This window comes from Myotis brandtii, unplaced genomic scaffold (genome assembly GCF_000412655.1).
Source record: "Myotis brandtii unplaced genomic scaffold, ASM41265v1 scaffold406, whole genome shotgun sequence".
NCBI classification, from domain to species: Eukaryota; Metazoa; Chordata; class Mammalia; order Chiroptera; family Vespertilionidae; genus Myotis; species Myotis brandtii.
This window is the reverse complement of record NW_005365599.1, coordinates 179,979-202,799: the sequence shown is the minus strand read 5'-3', so window position 1 is coordinate 202,799 and position 22,821 is coordinate 179,979. Positions and strand designations below refer to the sequence as shown.

Sequence of the window (22,821 nt, the reverse complement as noted above, 5' to 3'; positions counted from 1 at the left end):
GGCGCTCCAACCCCCTGATCGGCCCTGCTCTGTGTGTGACATGGTAGAGCCATAACCTCTCCATCGGCCCTGCCCCGAGTGTGACAGTGGTGGCGCCCCAACCCCCTGATCGGCCCTGCTCTGTGTGTGACATGGTAGAGCCATAACCTCTCCATCGGCCCTGCCCCGAGTGTGACAGTGGTGGCGCCCCAACCCCCTGATCGGCCCTGCTCTGTGTGTGACATGGTAGAGCCATAACCTCTCCATCGGCCCTGCCCCGAGTGTGACAGTGGTGGCGCCCCAACCCCCTGATCGGCCCTGCTCTGTGGGTGATAGAGGGTGGCGCCCCAACCCCCCTCCACGGGCCTTGCTCTATGTGTGACAGGGTAGAGCCATACCTCTCCATCGGCCCTGCCCCGAGTGTGACAGTGGTGGCGCCCCAACCCCCTGATCGGCCCTGCTCTGTGGTTGATAGAGGGTGGCGCCCCAACCCCCCTCCACGGGCCTTGCTCTGTGTGTGACAGGGTAGAGCTATAACCTCCCCATTGGCCCTGCCCTGAGTGTGACAGGGTGCAGCGCCCCAACCCCCCTCCACGGGCCTTGCTCTGTGTGTGACAGGGTAGAGCCATAACCTCCCCATCGGCCCTGCTCCTCAACCCCCTGATCCGCCCTGCTGTGTGTGTGACAGGGGGCGGTGCCCCAACCCCCCAATCGGCCCTACCCTGAGCGTGACTGAGGGTGGCATCGCAACCTCCGGATCCGCCCTGCTCTGTGCATGACAGGGGGCAGTGCCCAACCCCCTGATTGGCCCTGCTCTGTGCGTGACAGGGGGTGGCGCCGCAACCTCCCCATCGACCCTGCCTTGAGTGTGACAGGGGGCGGGGCCCCAATCCCCCAATCGGCCCTACCCTGAGCGTGACTGAGGGTGGCATCGCAACCTCCCGATCCGCCCTGCTCTGTGCATGACAGGGGGCGGCGCCCCAACTCCCCAATCGGTCCTGCTCTGAGCCTGACCAGGGGCTGCACCTAGGGATTGGGCCTGCCCTCTGCCACCCGGGAGCAGGCCTAAGCCAGCAGGTCGTTATCTCCCGAGGGGTCCCAGACTGCGAGAGGGCACAGGCCGGGCTGAGGGACCCCCCCTTCCCCCCCCAAGTGCACAAATTTTTGTGCACCGGGCCCCTAGTTATTTATAATAGAAGCTGTATCTTAATTAGTGACAACAGAAGAAATATGTGTGGAAACTTATTCTACCTAGCATCTGTTACAGACACTCTGGGTTAGCTAAATAAGCGTATTGTTTTGTAGTGTGGGACTCCCGAATAAACTAAGTCTTGATTTTAGCAGTAGCCTCTGCTTAAAGAATCAGTCCTCTGACTAGGATAGGCTAATCCTTTATTAAATTGTGTCCTGAGTCCCCGTAGTTATTCTGCTTTCTGAGTGGCCAATGGAGCCTGTGTCTCATGGGCAGGAAGTGTAAGGATTGTATCTGTGTGATTTGCTTTCTTTCATCTGCTTACACACAGACAATTCAAGGAAGTACTTTGCTGTATACTTTATTTTTTTACACTGTTTTATTAAGCCTAATTATAACATTATTCTACTTGAATACCAACGTAGCAATAGCATTCATACTTTAATGCCTAATATTTAATTTTTATAGAAATGATATATCTTTATTAAACCACTCCCTGAAAATATAGATAGCATCATATATTGAATATATTTTAATGCCCAATCCCTTAGTCCCTTAACAGCAAAGACAACTGTGTTATGGGTTTGCAGTGAAATTAATCTTCCCTTTTAAGCCTCTCTCACCTATTGTGCTCTTATGTGACTTTTATCTCTCTATTTTCTTTCTCTTTCCCCTTTAGTTACTGGTCTTGAGAGATGGGTGAGTTTTCTTCTTTGAGATGATGGGGCAGGTATTGCCTGGGGATACTAGCTGGGTTTTACTCCTCTCTCTTGTCCACCCCATAGAACCGAATGTTCCATTATTTTGTCCTCTGCCCCCTTTCCCTTTTGTATAAGTGATTCACATGATGTTACCTCTCTGCGAGTTATTTATATGATATTATTCATAAGTTTATTGTTTGTTACTGCTTAAGAAGATGACTTTACAATGATATATTTAAACTGGATTGTTTGCCTTTTAGGAGTTAGGGAAAGAGGAAGCTCAAAGTGAGAAACAGATGAAAAAGAGTCCTTCACTAACTTCAGAAAAGAGGTTAAGCAGAGTACCATCAAAATCACTGGACTTGAATAAAAATGAGTATCTTTCTCTGGACAAAAGCAGCACTTCAGATTCTGTTGATGAAGGTAAAGAATTTCTTATAAATTTTAATATCATTTCAATTATATCTTTTAATGTTAATCTTTGTATTAGGTGTGTGCAGATTGAGAATTTAGTTGCATTAGGTACAGTCTCACTCTACAAAGAACCAAAAAAATGAAGGAAGTTAACAGAATATAGGGTGAAGAGGCTACTAAACCTAACTCATCTTCACTTTCCAGAAGCCGAATTTGAAAATCTCCATCACATTTAGCTTTTTTAAATCCCAAGCCTTCAGTCAATGGAAATGGAGTAGCAGTGGAAAGCAAATCTCAATAAAAATCTGTTACATTATAATTATACTTTCTTTTAACCACCAAAAATGAGAGGGGCGGGGGGAGGAGAGAGGGAGAGGGAGAGGGAGAGAGAGGTGGAAGTAGAGAATAAATATAAAAAGCAGTTGCTTAAAGGAACGATAGCAAATCATGTTCTCTCTGCTTTCTCTAAGTTAGTATCAATAACTTGGGCTTGTCATACTTATTAAGTGGGCAATTTAAGGATTTAAAATACAACTGTAAGATTATTGACATTGAAGCCAGTGGAGTAGGAAAGCATTGGGGAAGGTTCTGGGTAGTGATTGATTTCAAGTTGAGGAACGGGAACAATGCCTGGGTTTCTCCAGACCCGCTTTCCTACTAGCAGTGCTCAGAATAGTACCGGGGACATTGCCGTGGTTTAGATCTGTAGGACATATGAATGTGCTAGTCTAGTTGCTGTTTAGGTGAGACCTGGTTTGAGAACCCCTGAAATCTTTTACTATCATGAAAACCAAATCCATGAAAATCCACACTAAATCCCAGTCAAGTCTAAATCCAATCCAAATTAAACCCAAATCTAAAGTCAAATCTAAATTCAACCAAACCAAGGCCAAGTCCATGAAAACCCAATCCAAATCAGGTTAGACCTTGGTTTGGGAACCCTGAAGTATCTTTAATAAAACTAAATCCATGCTCTTAAAAACATAGGTAAAAATTCACTGTTTCCTAGAAAGTGCAGGCTGCGTTAAGAAGACAGTTGTTGAGTTCTTTTTGAAAAGATAGTTGAGAGGAAGTATCTTAAAGACATCCGGCTCCTAAATGATGGGATGCCTAGTGTTCTTACCTTTCATGCTTTGGTAGACAGCGGGTATGAATTAGTTATCCCCTGCCTGGCTGAACCTCTGACTTTAGGAAGATCTACTCTGGCACCCAGTGGCCAGATGGGTAAGTGACACCAAAACAAGGATTCTTTTTCCTTTTTCACCTGTTCTTTGTAACAACAGTGCAACATTCGGCCTCTGTTTGTGCAGGTTTTCTTTAATGTGTATGGGATAACTTTTTAATTAGATTACCATTTGCCAACAAATCAAGTACTGCTATTGCTTTCCCTAAGCAGGTTCCAAAATCTTGGGCTTATCAAATGTATTACGTGGGTTTTAGAATGAATCTATTTTTTTTGTTTGTTTGTTTCTGAAAGTTGTGAAGTTATGAAGACTCTTGAAGTCCATGAACTGGGGAGATGATGGGGAAGGTCAAAAGGAGTAAACCATCCCAAGAAATTTGGAAATATGTGTGGGGATTTAGAGGGAGCTAGGGAGATGGCAGATTAAATCAAGCCTCACTTTATTTAAAATGATAGTTTTTTTTTAAAATCTACTATTCTGAGCAGGTTGAGTGAGAAAATGAGAGGATTTCTTTTCTACCACATATATCCTATACTCCTTGGGAAGGAGGCACTGGACTGTTTTAATATAGAGGTTCCTTCTAGGCCCATGTAAACTTTAGAGGAATCAACAAAGCAGAGCATCATAAACTACCTTCCGAGGGGCCTGAAATACTTCCAGCACAGTCCCCTTGCTGTGAGTTCACTGGAGCCCCGCTAGGGAGAGCCTGGAATCTGCTGCGACTAGCTTCTCTTTCAAAGCTCTTACTCTGCACTAGGAAATTTAGACCCCACCAAGAGTGAAGGTTCCCTTTTTGGGGATATTCCTGTACATCCGGAAGCTGGTTTGGGGCTTTCAGCTGCTGAACAAAAGGCTAGCTAGGCATTGTGTTTTAATCTGTTAAACCATATCAGTACATTAAAACTTAGATATATAATAATTCACAGACAAAGCTACAGAACTTTGTTTCTTTAGAGGGTTGTTGCTGATAGACTTTCCTAGCTCACTATTTGCCCACTTTTGGGGAGGAGTTCAAACCATCTGAGAAGCTGCTGGGAGTTTCCTGGCAAATGAAGGTGAGTGGACACCATGTAATGTATCCACATCCACAAGTACTAGGAGATTATGGCTGTGTTTTCAAGGCTCTAATATTTCTGTTGCTTTCAGGATTTGCTTCTTCCACATGCCCTGCTCTGTCATGCCAGGGGTAGTCTGTGAAGCATCTGCCCAGGAGGTGGAGCCTTGAGTGGGAGCAGACAAACTAGCTCATGGCCTGAGACACCTGCGCTGTGTCATGTGATAGAAGTTAAATTTAGTTTTGTATAGCGGAGGCTTCCCTAACCAAAGTGACTTATGCCGAGAATGGAAACTAAGGCAAAGATTAAGTGGGGGGGAGGAGCGCATAAAAATAGCAAAATTGGAATCCATGGTCTACAGCTGACAGAACAAGATGAGTTAGAGGCAAAGCCATGCAAAGAGAAACAGGAATCAGAATATCGAGTGATGCTTATTAATTAATAAAGGTGAGGACAAGTATACCTCTGGGGAAAGCCAAAGAAAAAGCTATGACATAGTCTAGCATGTCAGGCAAGCAGCTTAACGGGGTAACCCTGACACCGTTACCAGAGTTAGGTTTTTGAACAACACTATCAAATTAAACGTGGCTTTTCAGGTGTAAAGAAAGCCCTCAAACTGAGTCAAGAAGACGCAGGTCACCAGTTTTTAGAAAATGGAAGAAGATATAACAAACTGTGTCCTCAGTCCCTCAGTGAAGCTCCGAGTCACTTGCTTTTCTTGCATGTCTACTTTCATGCTCCTTCAACACACTGTCAGCATGTTCCAGTTTTATTCATGTCCGTGTCCTTTTCCGATCTATCTGTCCCACTTTCCCCACCATTTCCACTGGCCACTTTCAAACTGGTATGTTGAAGTGATAGCTCTTCTTCATTGGAAATGGTGACCTGCTGTGACGTTGAGCAGTGCTCCTTTCCCCATTTAAATAGCAGCTGCCAGCTCAGGAGGTCACAGCAATGCTAATGGTGATGTTACTTGGATAGGAGGCTCTAAAATACCATGAATTTCATACATAAACTAGAGGCCTAGTGCATGAAATTTTGTGCACTGGTGTGTGTGGGGGGGGTCCCCTCAGCCCGGCCTATGCCCTCTCGCAGTCTGGGACCCCTCACTCCTACCACCCACCTACAATGGAGGCAGGAGAGGCTCCCGCCACCACCGCAGCCGCTGCACTCACTAGCTGTGAGCCTGGCTTCTGGCTCAGCGGCACTCCCCCTGTGGGAGCGCACTGACCACCAGGGGGCAGCTCCTGCGTTGAACATCTGCCCCCTGGTGGTCAGTGTGCATCATAGCAACCGGTAGTTCCTGCTGTTCAATCAATTTGCATATTAGGGTTTTATTATATAGGATAACCCCAGGTGGAAATAGTTGATTTCATGTACTTACTTCTTCAAACAAATTTACATACCAGAGGTATTATTGTTAATTTCCTTTAGTGATACCACAGATTCTGTTTTTATCATTTATGATATAGAGCAATTTATCTCATAAGGGAGCTTAAATGAAATATGAAAATATTATATTGAAATGCCTATATGAGAGGGATTTGTTTCCTTCTTAAATGTGAACAAGAACTTTACTTGTGAAAAATTATAGCTCCAGGGCTCCTCAGAGAAATGGTTGCTTCTAGGGCTGGGATGGGGAATATATATAATGAGCCTGGAGTGTCTCGTAGTGCCAGAAAATAAAGTACCTAAAATAAAAGGGAGGCGCGACCAAGGGACACAGGAGTCCACCTGAAAGAGCTCCTGATGGCCAAATAAAAAAGTTGGAGCAACAAAATAAATAATTCTCATGGACTAGAGAATAGAGTAAGTTCACAATGATATAAATGATTGAATAAATACACAATGGAGGAGAAAACACAAATCTCCCGCACAGAGTTCCAAATAATGTATGTAGATACTCCCCCTTCCAGGAGGTGGAGGGTAATTCTCTCCTTGAGTGTGGACTGAACGTAGTGACTCATTCCTAACAAATCGACTGTTGGAGGGGGAATATGGTAGCTCTGCAATGGAGAAACCTGCCAGACACAACCTTAAACAAGCGATCAAGGTTAGCATCATCACAAATCATGTTGACATGTCTACCCCCACCTCCCCAGTTTGATGTGGAGGGCACTTCACCTTTGTGGTGTTCTTTCCCCAAATCCACAGCCCTGGTCTAATCATGAGGAACCCTCATGAGCCCAGAGTGAGTGACATGCTATAAAACATCTCACCAGTGCTCTTCAAATGTGTTAAGGCCATAAAAAAAAAAAAGGCAGGAGGAGGGACTGTCATAGATTGGAGGAGATTAATGAGATATAACAAGTAAATGCAACATGGTATTTTGGATTGGATCCTAGTTCAGAAAAGGACATTATTGGCTGGGGGTGGGGGGGAGAGTATTAAAGCCTAGTTTAGTTAATTGTACATCTACAATTACTCAAAAATAAGATGATTAAAAGTATGGTTGCAAATTCAGAGTTCTATAAATAAAAATAGACCCTAAGGTATTTTTAGTGTTTTCAATAGCCACTAAACAAATTTACATACCAGAGGTATTACTGTTAATTTCCTTTAGTGATATCACAAATTCTAAATTTGTTCAATCAAAAGTAGTTATTTCATACTCATTGTCAAGCATTATGTCAAGCACATAATGTACATTGGTGTTTAAAGTCAACATGGTCCCTACTCACATGGAACTTAGAGTTCAATGCAGGAGAGAGACAATAGGCAAGTCAATAAGCCAACAAAAATATAATTACAAGTTGGGATAAGTTCTGTGAAGAAATGAGCTGGATCAAGAGAATCACCTGTACTTACTTGTATTCTTTGTGAATATCTGAATTATTTTTTACAATGAACATATATTACTTCTATGTCAGAAGGGCTATTTATCAAGCCTAATTGGGAAGCTGCCTCACAAAATCTTAGCAAGTTGTCTAGTTTCAGTGATTCATTTCTATGCAGAAGGAGCCATTATTTGAAATTGCAGTGGAGAGCTTTTGCCTACAGGAGTAAGTCAATATTTACTTGATATCTCTAAGTTCTGTGCATCTATAGCAAAGTAGAGAGACAAATCATTTAATGATGGAGAACAAGCAATAGTTGGGATGAAGACAGAGCTAGAAAGGTTTTCTGATTCTTAGACCAGTCTTTTACTTTCCCAAACTGCTTCCTGTGGTGTAATACAGGCGGATGCTCTACACAGACAATTCTTAGAACTTGATTTCTGAAATATAGGGAGTTATGGGCACAGTTTCCATTTTGTATTGATGGGGCATAATCCTTGAAATAATAAATAACCTCAGTCCTGAAATCATTAAAATTACATACTGGATTGCTTGACTCTATTTCCCTTACTTTACCAGGCTCCTATGCCTAGCTGTCTTTTCTTTCTGATTATTCTAAGTTAAACTCCTCGAAGTATAAATAGAGGTTAAGTTTGTGTGTTTTGGAGCTGTAGTGATTTCCAGTTCCAATTCAGCCACTCCCTAACTGTGGAGCTTTGGCGATCACTCCGTGCCTCAGTTTGCTCATCTATGCCATGGAAACGATGTTGACACCGCTTATCTCGCACGATTGCTGTGAGGATGAGTGAATATTTGTAAGGTGCTTAGCACCATGTATGGCATATAGTAAGTGCCACAGAAGCATGGGCTATTTTATAGAATGTTCCCTAGGACTATGAGGAGAGGTGAGCAGATACTGCTTCTTTAATTGTGGCCAGTAGTTTTCAACCTAATTATCATTATTAGGTTCCCAGAAAAAAATGTAATATTTCATTGGACATTATTTAGCTTTGAAGCATACTTTTCAGAAGGATTTCTTTTTTTAATGTGTGGCATTAAGAATAGGGTGTGAATACAGTGTTACCTGACTTGGGGGAGTCAGCTCTGAGAACGTATTCAGGCTAGTGAGTGAGTCAGTGCAGCAGGTACTAGAGCCATTCACACTTTATATGTTTGCTGACTGCATGAGCGCTCAGAAATGCGGCCTGCTAAGTGTGGTGGTATATACTGCTCCACGCATCTCAGTTTTGCCCTTGAAACCTTTGAAATATTCTTTTGAAGGATACATTATGGGAGTTTGATATCATTCAAAGTTAAATATTTCTCTATCTTTTGGGTATTGACAATTGAAATATTGATCATTATAGTTTAATTAACTATATACTCTTATGTATAGTTATACATCATGCATACGTATGTACACCAATTTAGAGTTTTTAATAGTGCCCTGAATGTGCTGATCACTGTAATCACATTTAAAAACTATTTTGTACCACAAATAAGCAAACAAAACCAAACCTTAAAATTACCTTTCCTTGTTTTCTTCTCTTATGGTTCTGTTTTTCCCCCCCACAGAAAATATTCCTGAGAAAGATCTTCGTGGAAGACTTTATATCAACCGCGTTTTTCACATCAATGCTGATAAAATGTTTGAATTGCTCTTCACCAGTTCACGATTTATGCAGAGATTTACCAATTCTAGAAATATAATAGGTTGGTTTTTGTGTTCTTATCTGACAAATTTGGAAATATTTTATTCTCTCTAGAAGGTGATATATATAAAGTGATTTACATTGTCAGGGGGGAAATTAGGTTCTGACATTACTATTGTGATATATAAACTAGTGTTTAAGTGTTTTGATTAAATTCACATATAAACAATAGTTGTCCAATTAGTCAGATCCTACCTACGATTCCATTCAGACCCTTTGAAAACTAAAACTCTATTTATTTATTAATGTAGCAGTTCAGTTGAGTTGAACCCATTTTAAAGGGGTGATTGTGGAACAGCTGGGTGCTAGTAGAGTGTAAATTGGTACAATCACTTTGCAATATGGTTTAGCAGAATCTACTAGAGCTGATCCTAGACCTTCTCTCTGACTCAGCAATTCTACTACTAGGCATATATTTTTCAGAAATGGGTACATGTGTACCATGAATGACATGTACTATTATTCATAGTAGCATTATTTATAATGCCCCAAAACTCAAAAAAGCCCAAATGTCCACCAGTTCTAGGCACAAAAAATAATTGTTTATTATTCATAGTAGAGTAGCAAAGCATTTTCTAACTGTTATTAGAGTCTTGTGATTATATAAAGAATTTCATAGTTTAAAAAAATCTATTATCTCTTCGGAATCTATTTTGTATTTTCTTGCTATTCACGTTTGCCTGTTGAACTTGACCTTTCAGAAGAGTTGGATACATTATTTCTCTTAATTTTTTAAGACGAAGCCTGTTGATACCGCATTTTGAATCACAACTGTGTTTAGTGTCCTTCATCACTTCTGGCTTCAGTGTGGATGAATATATGTGCTATCTGGTGTTGTAAGTGGCTTTGGGAAGCAAAGGCTTCTGGCTAGTTCTAAATCTGAACTGTTATAGGCATATTGTTATTTAGACCTAGAATTACTCGGAAGGTTTTCTCCAAAAGAGAGAATGTGTTTATGATTGCACATCATTATGATGTCTTCTGAACTTGTTACCCGGTAATCAGTTATATTTCTTGATAATGGATTTCAAAGGCTTCTTTTGAAAAGTATTGTGGCCCTGGCTGGTGTGGCTCTGTTGGTTGGAACACTGTCCTGTGCACCAAAAGGTCTGCCTGTTTGAATCCCAGTCAGGGCACATGCCCAGGTTGTGGGTTTGATGCCTGGTTGGGGGGCATGTGGGAGGCAACCGATTGATGTTTCTCTCTCTCCCCCAACGTCTCCCTTCCCCTCTCCAAAATCAATAGAAATATATGTTTTAAAATATTTTGAATATAATGAAAATGTTTTCATAGTCAATTTGTAGATTTAATCTAATCAGCACTAAAATGGCTACAACTGGATCTAATTATAATTTTTTTAAATTAGGGAGCTTTTAAATTGGTTTTCTTTTAAGCCTTTGTTTATAGTTATATGACTACTTCTGTATTTCAAAGCTTAGTTTTGTCCTTTTATTCAACTTTTTAACTTTGAAAAGATGTAAATCTTCAGAAAAATTTCATGAATAGTCTAATAAAATACACATACCTATCACCTAGCTTCACCAATTTTTTTTATTGTGATAAAGGTATGAAGATAAGATACCATTTTAAAGTATACAATTTAGTGGTATTAAATATATTAATATTGTTGTGCAGCCATCACCACCACCCAGCTCCAGAACTTTTTTCATTTTCCCAAACTGAAACTCTGTACCCATTAAACAATAATTATCCATTACCCCCTCCTCCCAACTCCTGATGATCACTATTCTGCTTTCTCTTTTAATTTGACGAGCTAGGTACTGCCTATAAATGGAATCATACTATATTTGTCTCTTTGTAAGTGGCTTATTTCACTTACCATAATGTATTAAAGGTTTATCCACGTTTTATCATGTGTCATAACTTCATTCCTTTTAAAGGCTGAATAATATTCCATTGTATGTATATACCACATTTAGTTTATCCATTCATATATTGATGAAGTTCTGAACTGTTTCCACTTTGTGTGTGTTAATCCTCACTTGAGGATATTTTTTCATTGCTTTTCAGAGAGAATGCAAGGGAGGGAGAGAGCGGGGAGAGAAATGGAGGGGAGAGAGAGAAAGAGGAATAGAGGGAGAGAGAGAGAGAAAGAGAGGGGGAGAGAAAAGAGAGAGAATTGTTGTTAATCCTCACCTGAGGATTTTTCCCCCAAATTCTTTTCAGAGAGAGTGGAAGGGAGGGGGAGAGAGAGAGAGAGAGAGAGAGAGAGAGAGAGAGAGAGAGAGAGGTGTGAGAGACACATTGACTAGTTGCCTCCTGCATGCGTCGGGAATAGGGGCGGGGAGCGAACCACAACCCAAGTAAGTGCCCTTGGCTGGAAATCAAACCATGACCCCTTGGTGACCACACTGGCTAGGACTGTTTCCACTTTTTGGTTATTGTGAATAATGCTGCTGTAAACACTGATGTACAAATATCTGTTTGAGCCCATGCTTTCAATTCTTTTGGGTACATACCTAAAAGTGGAATTTCTGAATCATAAGGTAATTCTTTGTTTAATTTTTTGACTGTTTTTCATAGTGGCGACATCGTTTTACATTCCTACCAGCAATGCATAAAGATTGCAGTTTCTCTACATCCTCACCAAAATGTTATTTTCATTTTTTGTGTGATAATAGCCATCCTAATAGGTGTGAAGATTCACCAATTTTAAACCTTATTAATCAAAGGATTCTTAAAGTATTTGTTCTGAAATTCCTGATTTTTATTATTTCAACTCAATAAATTAAAATGGCTCTCTTGCCTTTTTTTTTGTATGCTGTTGCCATTTTTCTTAAAATTTCATCCCATATTTTTATACCTTGAGCTTTACTCAGGTATTGGGGAACTTGACTTTTCCAAGATGTTGTGAGTTAGATGATGTCATGGCACATGAGACTCAATAGGTTTGTTGGTAACATTGGTGAAAATACAAGTAGAAGGCACTTTTTGTTATCCTTGTTGATGGCTGCTTTGTTGAATAGTTTTTTTTTTTAATTAAATCTTTATTGTTCAGGTTACATTTGTTCCTCTTTTTTTCCCCCCCATAACTCCGATGATGTCATGGCACATGAGATTCAGTAGGTTTGTTGGTAACATTGGTAAAAATACAAGTAGAAGGCACTTTTTGTTATCCTTGTTGATGGCTGCTTTGTTGAATAGTTTTAACAACAGCATTCAACAATATCTTTCAATTCTATTGCTGATTCACAATGGATTATTTGTATAATTTTTCTGAAACAGGCTGGCATATGACCAAAGTAACCTTTGAATAGCATTTTAGAATTTTACAGCTTTCATGTAAAGAAATAATTTGTATAGCAAATTCTGGATGATATATTCCATGGTTTGTGATGTTGCTTTTTTAATTCAGTTGTAAGATTCTTCCATATACTCAGAAGGCAGCTTCAGGGTCCCTCTTTAAATCCCTAGACCTAGCTGTATGAAAGAAATAAAGTAAAATTGGGTAGATCATAATGCCTGGCTTCATTCCTCTGATGATAGGTAATGGGTTAACTAAAGGCTCTTATATCTTAGGATGCTATGAATAGCAGCCAGACGACAAATTGCCCAAGTCCATTTGTGCTAACAGCATTAGATGATTGAGTCAGATCTTTGAATAGTTCCTGATGCTGTTACCTCTACTTTACTAGTCTTTGGCTTGTAAGATGACCTTGCTGTATAGTGCTATATTCTAAAGATACATTCGGTTCAAAGTGTGTTTCTACTCACTGTGTTGTTGCTAAGCAAATAAAAGAGAATTTTGACGAAGGTCTTGCTATAAATACAGAGAGATTATCCTGTAGCGTGTGCTACATAGGCTACATAGTTATTTGTATTCCTTCACCCCCTCCTTATTTAAAGATTTCAGCAGCTAAGCCATTAACATTATATGACTTCTCATTGACATGATTTCTCCACAAGTTGGGATCCAGGCCACATTGTTGTATAAGGACACAAGGCTTTGTCTTAAATGATGGGAATGCTGAGTGTTTTTTGGTCTCTGTTTGATAAGGCTGGTGCTATCATTTCTTTTTGTAGATTATGGAGGAGTTATTTATTTTTAAATGTTTTTATTGATTTGAGAGAAAGAGAGAGAGAGAGAGAGAGAGAGAGAGAGAGAGAGAAACATTGATGAGAAAGAGAAACACACTCCCTGCACACCCCCTCCTGGGGATCGAGCCCACAAACCTGAGCATGTGCCCTGACCGGGAATGGAATCAGCGACTTCTCGGTGCATGGGATGACACTTAACCACTGAGCAACACTGGCAAGGGCAGTAACTGGGGACTTTAAAAAGAAGCCTACAGATGAACCAACTTTTACTTTATCTTAGAAAGAAAAGTAAAAAAAATGTATTAATAGACAACACTTACAGAGGAACCTCTGGCCCGTGGGCCATATAAGGCCCGTGAAATCATATGGTCTGGCCCTGCCAAGGCATTAGGGGTGAATTGATGAAATGTTTGACCAAATATAGCAGGCTAATTTTTAAGTTGACCTCCAAATGATGTTATAAATATCAAATGGCCCTTAGCAGGAAAAAGTTTCCCCACACCTGATAGAAGTAAATAGATCTTATATGTCACATATAAGAAGAGTGCCTAACAATTACTTTTACTTTTGGACTGGTCAAAAATAAAATTTAAATAATTCAAAAACTACCTCTTTCATTCATTTCAAGTCATACCCTTCAGATTTCTAGAACTAACTCATTTATGCTTGCTGTGAATAGATGTAGTATCTACCCCTTGGAATGTGGAACCTGGAGGCAATCAACTGAGAACCATGACCTACACCATAATTCTTAATAATCCGCTCACTGGGAAGTGCACCACTGCCACAGAAAAGCAGGTATGTCCCCTCATCAGTATTCCAGAAGAATCACACATGTGGGAAGAGAGAAAATGCCTTTCCCAGTCACCAGTTCACAAAACAATGTCAACAAATAAATGGCAAGAGGAAAAGGGAGCAGAAACTGTTATAGATTAAAAGAGACTTAAGAGGCATTTCAACCCAATCCTAATTCAAACAAACCACCTGTAAAGTCCTCATGAGATTTAAGAAATTGTTAACTTTTTGTCTGTAATGGTATTATAACTATATTTTAAAGGAAAGAATATTTATCTTTTAAAGAGACATAATGAAAAATTTATAAAGAGATAAACATATTTATGTGTTTACTAGAGGTCCGCTGCACGGATTCGTGCACGGGTGGGATTTGGCCAGCCTGCCCCATCAAGGCCAATCAGGCCGGGCCAGCTAGAGGAAGGGGACTCCAAGGTTGGCCCTGTCCCCCAATCAGGGTGGGGGGCCGATCGGGGCCGGTTGGAGGGAGGGGCCCTGGGCAGTTGGCGGGCCGCCCCCCCACCCCCCCGTTGAACTAAGGTTGAACTCCCAGTCAAGGGGACAATTTGCATATTACCATTTTATTATATAGGATGCATGAAATTCTATTGATGTCTGGGATATTCTTTAAAAGTAACTAGCCAGGCAGAGGATGGTGTGTGTATGTGTGTGAGAGGGATTGTAGGACTGGGTATAGATGAAACAGGACTAGGCAGAGTTAATGTTGTTGAAGCTGGTTGATGAGCTTATGAGGGGTCATTATGCTTAATTTCTACTCTTGTGTATGTTTGAACCTTTTATTTTTATTTTTAAAAAAAATATATTTGGTATGTGCCTGCAACCAAGGTACATGCCCTTGACCGGAATCGAACCTGGGACGTTTGAGTCCGCAGGCCGATGCTCTATCCACTGAGCCAAACCGGTTAGGGCTGTTTGAACCTTTAAAAAAAAAAATAAGTGGGTTTAAAAAAAAACTCTAATGGCAGGGCTGGAGTGGCTCAGTTGGTTGAGTGTTGTCCTGTACACTGATTCCGTTCCCATGGGGTACATATAGGAGGCAACTGATCAATCAATCTCTCTCTCTCTCTCTCTCTCTCTCTCTCCATGTCCTCAGGTGAGATTAAAATAATAATAATAATAATAATAATAATAATAAAATAAAAAGAACGCTATTGGAATTTGATTTGCAGAATCATGCCAAGGGTTAGGGTCAAATAACTAGACGGCTGCTGTGACATGGGGAAGAGATGATAAGATATTTAATACCCCGCTCAGTGCCAGCATGGCACTGTTTTATAGCAGAGCTTGTGTTTGGCCAATTTGTGTTGAAGTATAGTGCATCTGTTGTGCAAATAGTTTGAAAATATCTGTTAACATCTGAACTAATTATGCTATTGTAGTTTTGTCCACCAGTGTTAAAAATGTCTTAAATTTTTTTTCAAAAGAATTTCAGACAATTAAGAAAAGTTTGGTATTTTGGTATGAGATTCTTTGATAACCTTAGAGAATAAGTATAAAAGGTATGATTGCAGTAAGAAATTTTTGGCCAGCAACCACTTCAACCTGTTTAGGAAAAGCAGTTTTTTGTTTGGTGGCCTGCTTTTTTGGTGAAGGGTAGTTTTATGAAACTTTGATGAATTTGGGGGTAGGGTCCTTAATTTGTTCAAACGATTTTTGAATTGTTTCCTAACAGGAACATTTAAAATTCTTTATAAACTATACATATTAAATATACATAAGAGATTATATGGCTGCTTTCTCCTCCTCATGTCTAAAAGGAAGAAAAATAATTACACTATGAAATAGCGGAGAGGAAGCAAATACCATTTCGGCAGGCCCCTTCTTCTCAGTTCACAGACAGCACAGCCAACGTGGAGGCTTTTCTGGCTTTGTACATAGGCTTGGCATGTCTTTTGTAGTTTCTGAAAAAGAATTCTAATATATATGTTCGGAATGGGCAAGGAATCTGATATATTAAACATGCACATGCAAAATAATTTTATTGTATTTTGGCAGACACTGTATAAAGAAAGTCGGGAAGCACAATTTTATTTGGTAGATGCAGAAGTGGTGACGCACGATGTCCCCTACCATGACTACTTCTATACCGTGAACAGATACCACATCTTCCCATCTTCTGAGCAGAAATGCCGGTTGAGGTGAGCTACTGCAGATGAATGTTTTAGTCCGGAGAGATAGGTTAGATTATGCTCTGGTAACAAAGTAGTAGTCCTAAGACCTTAGTGGTAGCTTTCCACAACAAAGCTTTATTTTTCATTCAAATTACACATCCACCGTTGGTCAGCAGAGAGAGGGGGCTCCTCCCTCCACATCCAAGCCCATGGAGGTTCAGACATCCTGGAGCTACACAACCCAAGAGTATGTGTCATTTCAGCTGCTACAGAAAGAACTGTGCTCGCAATTCAGTAGCCAGAACTAAGTGCGGGACCCTGTTTAATGGCCAGGGCCCTGGGAGTTCTAGAGGAGCACATGGTCGCAATGGGAAAGAAGAAATGTCGGTGCATTAAAGTTAATGATGTGCCATCAGACACTTGGCCTAGTCTTAGCCAATGTACTTATCGTCAACTAATTTATGAGCACTGGAGATTTTTTATACAAGGCGCTTAGAAAATTTAGACTTAATTTTGAGCTTTTTCTGCTATTTAAGTAAAGGAACTTCTGGGTGAGAGAAAGGAAAGAAATAAAATGTCAAGTACTTAGAAGGAAAATTTGATGACGTTATTAATCATACATAGTAATTTTTGAAAGAAGTCATTATCAGTGAACACATTTTCTTTTATAATCTAAATGACTTTAAATCCTTTCAGTTCCCCACGGAATACAATCTTATATTTAATTGCAATGTTAATATAACTAAATTCTGTCTTGTAAATAAATATTATTCTTATCCTGTTAGAGTTTCCACAGACGTGAAATACAGAAAACAGCCATGGGCCATTATCAAATCTGTAATTGAGAAGAATTCCTGGAGTTCATTGGAAGACTATTTCAAACAGCTTGGTTTGTTAATTTCTTGATTTATATATTTTTGTAAAGATAGCATTTATTAACAAAATGGACTAATTATTAATTTGGATTCATAGCAGAAACTGGTAGATGATGTTGGAATGACTCCCACTGAAGTGTGGTTATGACTACCCCACTTGGAATTTCAAACTTCTAATTTTCATTGGTCTAACAAACACTTACATAATTCTTACTGTAAGCCAGATATTGCTCTATGTGCTTTATAAATATCAACTCATTACAACCTATGAGCTAGGTATTACTATTTTTTTCCATTTTACTAAACAAGAAGTATTGAAACACAGAAGAAGAGGTTAAACGATTAGCCCAAGATCACAGTTAGGAGATGTCACACTTGCCTGACTCTGCAGGGAGCCAAGGAAGCTGACTGTAGTGAGGGCCTACATACTGGATCACACATGTGCACCAGTACTTGTTAATGTATGGACAGTTCTCAGCCCACATCTGCCTTACCAACGCAGCTTTCCTGGGTTTGTGCAGGCCCACTGCACAATGGTATAATGTACATGCATGAATTTTGTGGAGGTGGGTACTAGACTGGGGGAAGTAATACAATAATTCTGCTTGGATATTCCTTAAAATATACATGAGAAAAAAATATACCTACATGAGCATAATTAATTTTAGTTAAAGCAAAGCTGGTGGTCAGTCAACTCGGGTAATTTGCCTATCATCCTCTAGATTATTGATTGTTTTATTTCCTTGCTTTTCTTTCTTTGGTTATTTCATTATTAAACTCCTAATCAGGAGCAAAGAAAATGAAAATCAAAAATTAGTTTGGCCACTGGATAATGAGCTTCTAATGAAAAAAACTTGTAAAGGTAAAAGTTGAAACAATTGACAAAAAATGAGTTTTTTAGGTTGTTTGCAGATTTTCTTTATTAGGGCTTCCTTTTTTGCAAACCCTTATTGTAAATTAGTACTATTATTTGCTACTCCTTCCTTTGAAATTGACCATCAGGTACCATAATCTATCTTGGAAATCTTTCTGATGATCTAATATTAGTGGGTAGCCTGTTGTTTCTATAACTGAAATCGTTACATTAATATTTAATATAGTACATGGCAAATTTGCTCTGATGATCCCATCATTTATTAATAGAGTTCATTCTTCCTAGAATAATGAAGCCTTATTATGGGATCACTGTATTCTCTAAAACTTTTCATTAAGAGTAAGGTTTGAATGTAGGCCATAAGAACCCAAGTAATTGTTAAAGAAAGTTTCTAAGGCTTAAAAAAAACCAAACAGAACACAAAACCAACACCATATCCACTGTATCTTACAGTTGAGAAGCTTTCTCTAATACCTAAAGATTTTTTTTCTTCTTAGAATCAGATTTGTTAATGGAAGAATCTATGTTAAGTCAGCCCATTGAAGACCCTGGAAAACTTAGTGGCCTACGAAGGAGAAGGCGGACATTCAACCGAACAGCAGACACGGTTCCTAAACTTTCTCCTCAGCGTTCTTCTGGAGACGGGGGTTTAGATGACAAAGGGGATACTGCAGGTAGCTATTATCTGGTGGAAGATTTTAGTTTACTTATATGAAGCAGAATATGTCTCTTGAGCAGTTGCAAAATAGCAGGCGTATGGTCAATTGGAGTATCTTATTGGATCACATGGCATTTTAAAAAATGGACATTTTATTAAAAACTCAGACCTGACAGCCCTGGACCAAATCCTTTCATAGCAACAGTTAGTTGGAACTTAATAGTAGCTGCTGCATTAGACCATGTCCCCAGTCACCAGTCCCCACCACTTGTCCCGGCTGCTGGACACTTCGCTCATTAATTTCCTGCTCAGCACTTACAGACATTTGATTTCTACCCTTGAATGTACTACAGTGATTATATGTTTTAATTCTTATATACTGTCAAGGCCAGTCCAGCAAAATTACAAAGATGGAACTTCTTTATTTTTTTAATCCTCTCCTGAGGACATTTTTCCATTCATTTTTAGAGAGAGTGGAAGAGAGGGAAAGACAGAGAGAAACATTGATGTGAGAGAAACACATTGATTGGTTGCCTCCTGCACACACCCTACCAGGCTCCAATCTGGGGAGGAGTCTGCAACCAAGGTATGTACCCTTGACTGAGATTGAACCCTGGACCCTTCGGTCCGCAGGGTCTATCCACTGAGCAAAATGGGCTAGGGCGGAATTTGACTTTATTATCCTCACTGCTCTCAATGTTGAAGACATCCTGCCTATACTAACGTTATTTCCTCCCTCTTGGAATTCTAAAGCTGCAATACTTTCTCGTCCTTCTACATTATAAAATGCTCTTCTAAGGCTATTTTCCCCCCGCTTTTTAAAAATAAAAAAAAAAATATTTAATGTTGACATTGCAGGTGTCCCCCTTTCCTCCCCTTTGCCCACATCCACTCACTCCCGCCTCCCCCTCCCTTGGCCTTCTTATTTCTCAGTGTGACTATGTTCAAGCCAATGGCCCAGTTTTGGAATTTCAAAGTATGGGCAATAGAGAACAGGCAAAGATGACTTAAAATTTTTTTAAAGGAGGGAAGTATTATACATAAACCTAGCTCAAATATTGTTTGCCGAGATAGAATTCAGCTAGAGATCATACATGATGTGTTGAATTGCATATTTAATTTTAGAGCAAATTAATTTGTAGTATAGGCCAAATTTGGAGGATTCATGTAAGTTTTCCTTTTGTAGATGTGTTTCATATTACTCAGGATATCAGAAACCACGAAAAGAGCAGGGAATTCACCCTAAGTCACTTTGTCTTCAGAAATAATTTTTAAAAATCTCTTTTCTAGTTCTTTTCAAATGAAATTAAAATTTGATTGGTTGTAATCATCATCCTGATTTTAATGCAGCCTTCTTTGTGTGTGATCTGTAGGAAAGAAAAAAGAAACGGAAAGCTATCACACCGCCCTTATTGTGGTGATGAGTATTTTGTAAGTATTTATTTTGAATACTTATTTAGCTTATGATTTCACTTTTAACAGTTTACAAAAAGATTGATGCATTTGTATATTATTATGTAGAACTTGCCACTATTGGACCAGTTTGGGCCTACAGATACAGTAATTTTATTTATTTTTTTAAAAATGTATTTTATTGATTTTTTACAGAGAGGAAGGGAGATGGATAGAGAGTTAGAAACATTGATGAGAGAGAAACATCGATCAGCTGCCTCCTGCACACTCCCCACTGGGGACGTGCCCGCAACCAGGGTACATGTCCTTGACCGGAATCGAACCTGGGACCCTTGAGTCCGCAGGCTGACGCTCTATCCACTGAGCCAAACTGGTTAGGGCGATACAGTAATTTTATAGTCTTCTGTTTCATAGTTGTTGATGTATGATTTTCAGAAGAATTATTAAATTTATAAATTATAAAACAAAATGTTTTTATTTTTTAAACTAATTTGATTGATTTCTTGTGTCATAAGTTTTTATGAGATGTTCCATAAATTTAAACGGAATATCTATATATATAAAAGCCTAAGCGACCATTATGATGGAATGACCAGAACGACCAGTCCGCCAGTCACTATGATGCACACTGACCACCAGGGGGCAGATGCTTAATGCAGGAGGTGCCCCCTGGTGGTAAGTGTGCTCCCATAGGGGGAGCGCCACTCAGCCAGAAGCTGGGCTCACAGCTGGCGAGCACAGCTGCAGTGGCGGGAGCCTCTCCCGACTCCGCGGCAGCACTGCCGAGTGGGGAGCGATGGCAGCAGGCCAAGATGAGCGGCACGGCGCCTGGCCCAGGTATGGGCTCCTCCCTGGCCGCCTGCTGCTTGGCGCACTGCTACATCCCTTGGGAGATGTCTGACTGCCATGGGAACCAGGCCTAAACTGGCAGTTGCACATCCCCCAAGGGGTCCCGGATTGTGAGAGGGTGTAGGCCAGGCTGAGGGGACACCCCTCAGTGCGTGAATTTCTTGCACCAGGCCTCTAGTTTATTTTTATATGCAGACTGGTGAAATCCCAATAATGCTATATTACTCTTTTTTATTAGACCAGTAATCCTTGCCCTTTACTGTGAATAAGAATCACTTACTAAAATGTAGATTTCTCAGTTCCAGTTTCAGAGATTGTGTGTAGGTCTTGAGTAGGGATCAGGAATCAGTAATTTAAAATACTGCAGGTTATTCTGATGAAAGTGGTCTGAGGGTCACATGAAGAGAAATATGTAGTGGGCAATTAGTGTGAATCTCAGAGTGTTCTACAGGAGTCCATTTAGCCAGTCATGTTTAGAGTGCTGTCATCTACATGGCCATATGTGAATCTTGAGGTAGTCCATTAGATTCTATTTAATTGGTTCTGACAGAGTGATATACTCTGGAATTTTTTTGGAATGAAGTTCTTATATCAGCTGTTTTTTCTAATTACAGATTTCAGAACATAGGAAATAACTGTTGTGCCTTTGAGTTTTATAAAAAGGTTTTCATATTCTGGTTAAGTCAGTTTGCCATGACAATTGTGAATAGTAAATATTATTAATGGTCTTTTGTATTATTACTTTGCAGAAAGTTTATACTCAAAATGTTGAAATGTTCATCTATGTATCATTTCAGTGCCATAATAATTTCATAATTTGATTTTCTTGCTACTACATTAGTTTTCATTTTAAAAAAAATCCTCTTCTTGATGGATAAAGGAGAATACTGTATATTTTTAAGGGCAAATCAATTTTAACAGAAAAAAAATGAGATATGCTACCTATATATTTGCATATATGTGTAATAAGAAATATATCCATTTACTTGAAAGGCTGCTGTGAGAACCAACAGAGTAAGTTCATGTAGCATGTAACATTTTATATCTGATACAATTAATATATATTTCAGATATGATACTTTCTTTGTCCAAGTTGAACTTGTGGAAATTTTTGCTGAATGGTTATTTTTAAAAATTTATTTTGGTTTCCACTGGGAATAACAGGTACATCATGATCTACCTAAGATTAGTCCATATTGATCTTCATTTTCTGTTTGAAGTATAGCATTATGGGCTTATAACTGCTTAAGCCAAAAAGCACCCAAAAACCGATATTGAAAGCTTGCCTGGTAGAGGTCTAAGCTGGGGGTCACACCTCAGCACAGAGAGATGTCAGGGACTATTGTCATTCCAGTTACTTTCTTTTTTCTCAGTGTCCATTTCATACTTAAAAGTAATGATGTTACGTAATAGGGATAACTGATTTAAATACTAACAATAATTGGAAATTGGTTGGGTAATGTACATCTTTGAAGGCTTGGCATGTTTTCTCTGCATTAGCAGTGCTCTAGGTCTGGATAAGAGGGGATTGACCAGGTATGCTTTGCTCTGCCCAGCTTGCTGTTCCTGGTTTTGTTGAATGTGACACTGTTTATGAAGCTGTCAAGGATAGAATATGCTGCTCAGGCTGTTTACCGTCTCCACCTCCAAGAAGAGAAATCTTTAAAGTAAGTTTTTCCTCCCTCCAACCTGTTATTATTTCAATAATTCCTTAATGTAAAACACAATTCCCGTTTTTGAGATTTTGGCCTGCTAACTTTTCTATAGTCACACTGTTTTTGTTCCTTAATTTCTTGTTTTGTTTGTAAATTTATGGAGCACTAGTGATTTCTAGAAATAAAAGATTAGCAGCTCTTCCCCTGATTTTTAAATGGTCTTTTTCTTTCAGTTTAGCCTCTGACATGGTGTCAAGAGCAGAAAACAATCAAAAGCATAACGATCAGGCCCATCGCTTAAAAGGAGTGCTCCGAGACTCCATCGTGATGCTTGAAGAGGTAGGCAGCTCTGTGTCCGCTTGTATATCTCTGGTTGTAAGAGGATATTTCATATGTCATTATTTGAAGAAACTTCCTCCTACAGGTACTACCCTTGCCAGTTTCTGGATTTTGCATATTACATATACTAGAGGTCTGGTGCATGAATTCATGCACAGGTG

At 39.6% G+C, this 22,821-nt stretch overlaps 1 protein-coding gene across 2 annotated transcripts in view; it reads left to right on the top strand.

The window, feature by feature from the left end:
• Positions 1-22,821, top strand: part of GRAMD1C (GRAM domain containing 1C) — an 86,035-nt gene that overhangs the window by 58,026 nt on the left and 5,188 nt on the right. For both annotated transcript variants that reach the window (XM_005873304.2, XM_005873305.2), the window contains 9 exons: positions 2,133-2,295; positions 8,878-9,015; positions 13,753-13,871; positions 15,882-16,024; positions 16,783-16,886; positions 18,244-18,420; positions 19,778-19,835; positions 22,223-22,333; positions 22,555-22,660. In XM_005873304.2, coding sequence (XP_005873366.1) covers positions 2,133-2,295; positions 8,878-9,015; positions 13,753-13,871; positions 15,882-16,024; positions 16,783-16,886; positions 18,244-18,420; positions 19,778-19,835; positions 22,223-22,333; positions 22,555-22,660 — 1,119 coding nt within the window. The remainder of the gene's footprint in view (positions 1-2,132; positions 2,296-8,877; positions 9,016-13,752; positions 13,872-15,881; positions 16,025-16,782; positions 16,887-18,243; positions 18,421-19,777; positions 19,836-22,222; positions 22,334-22,554; positions 22,661-22,821) is intronic.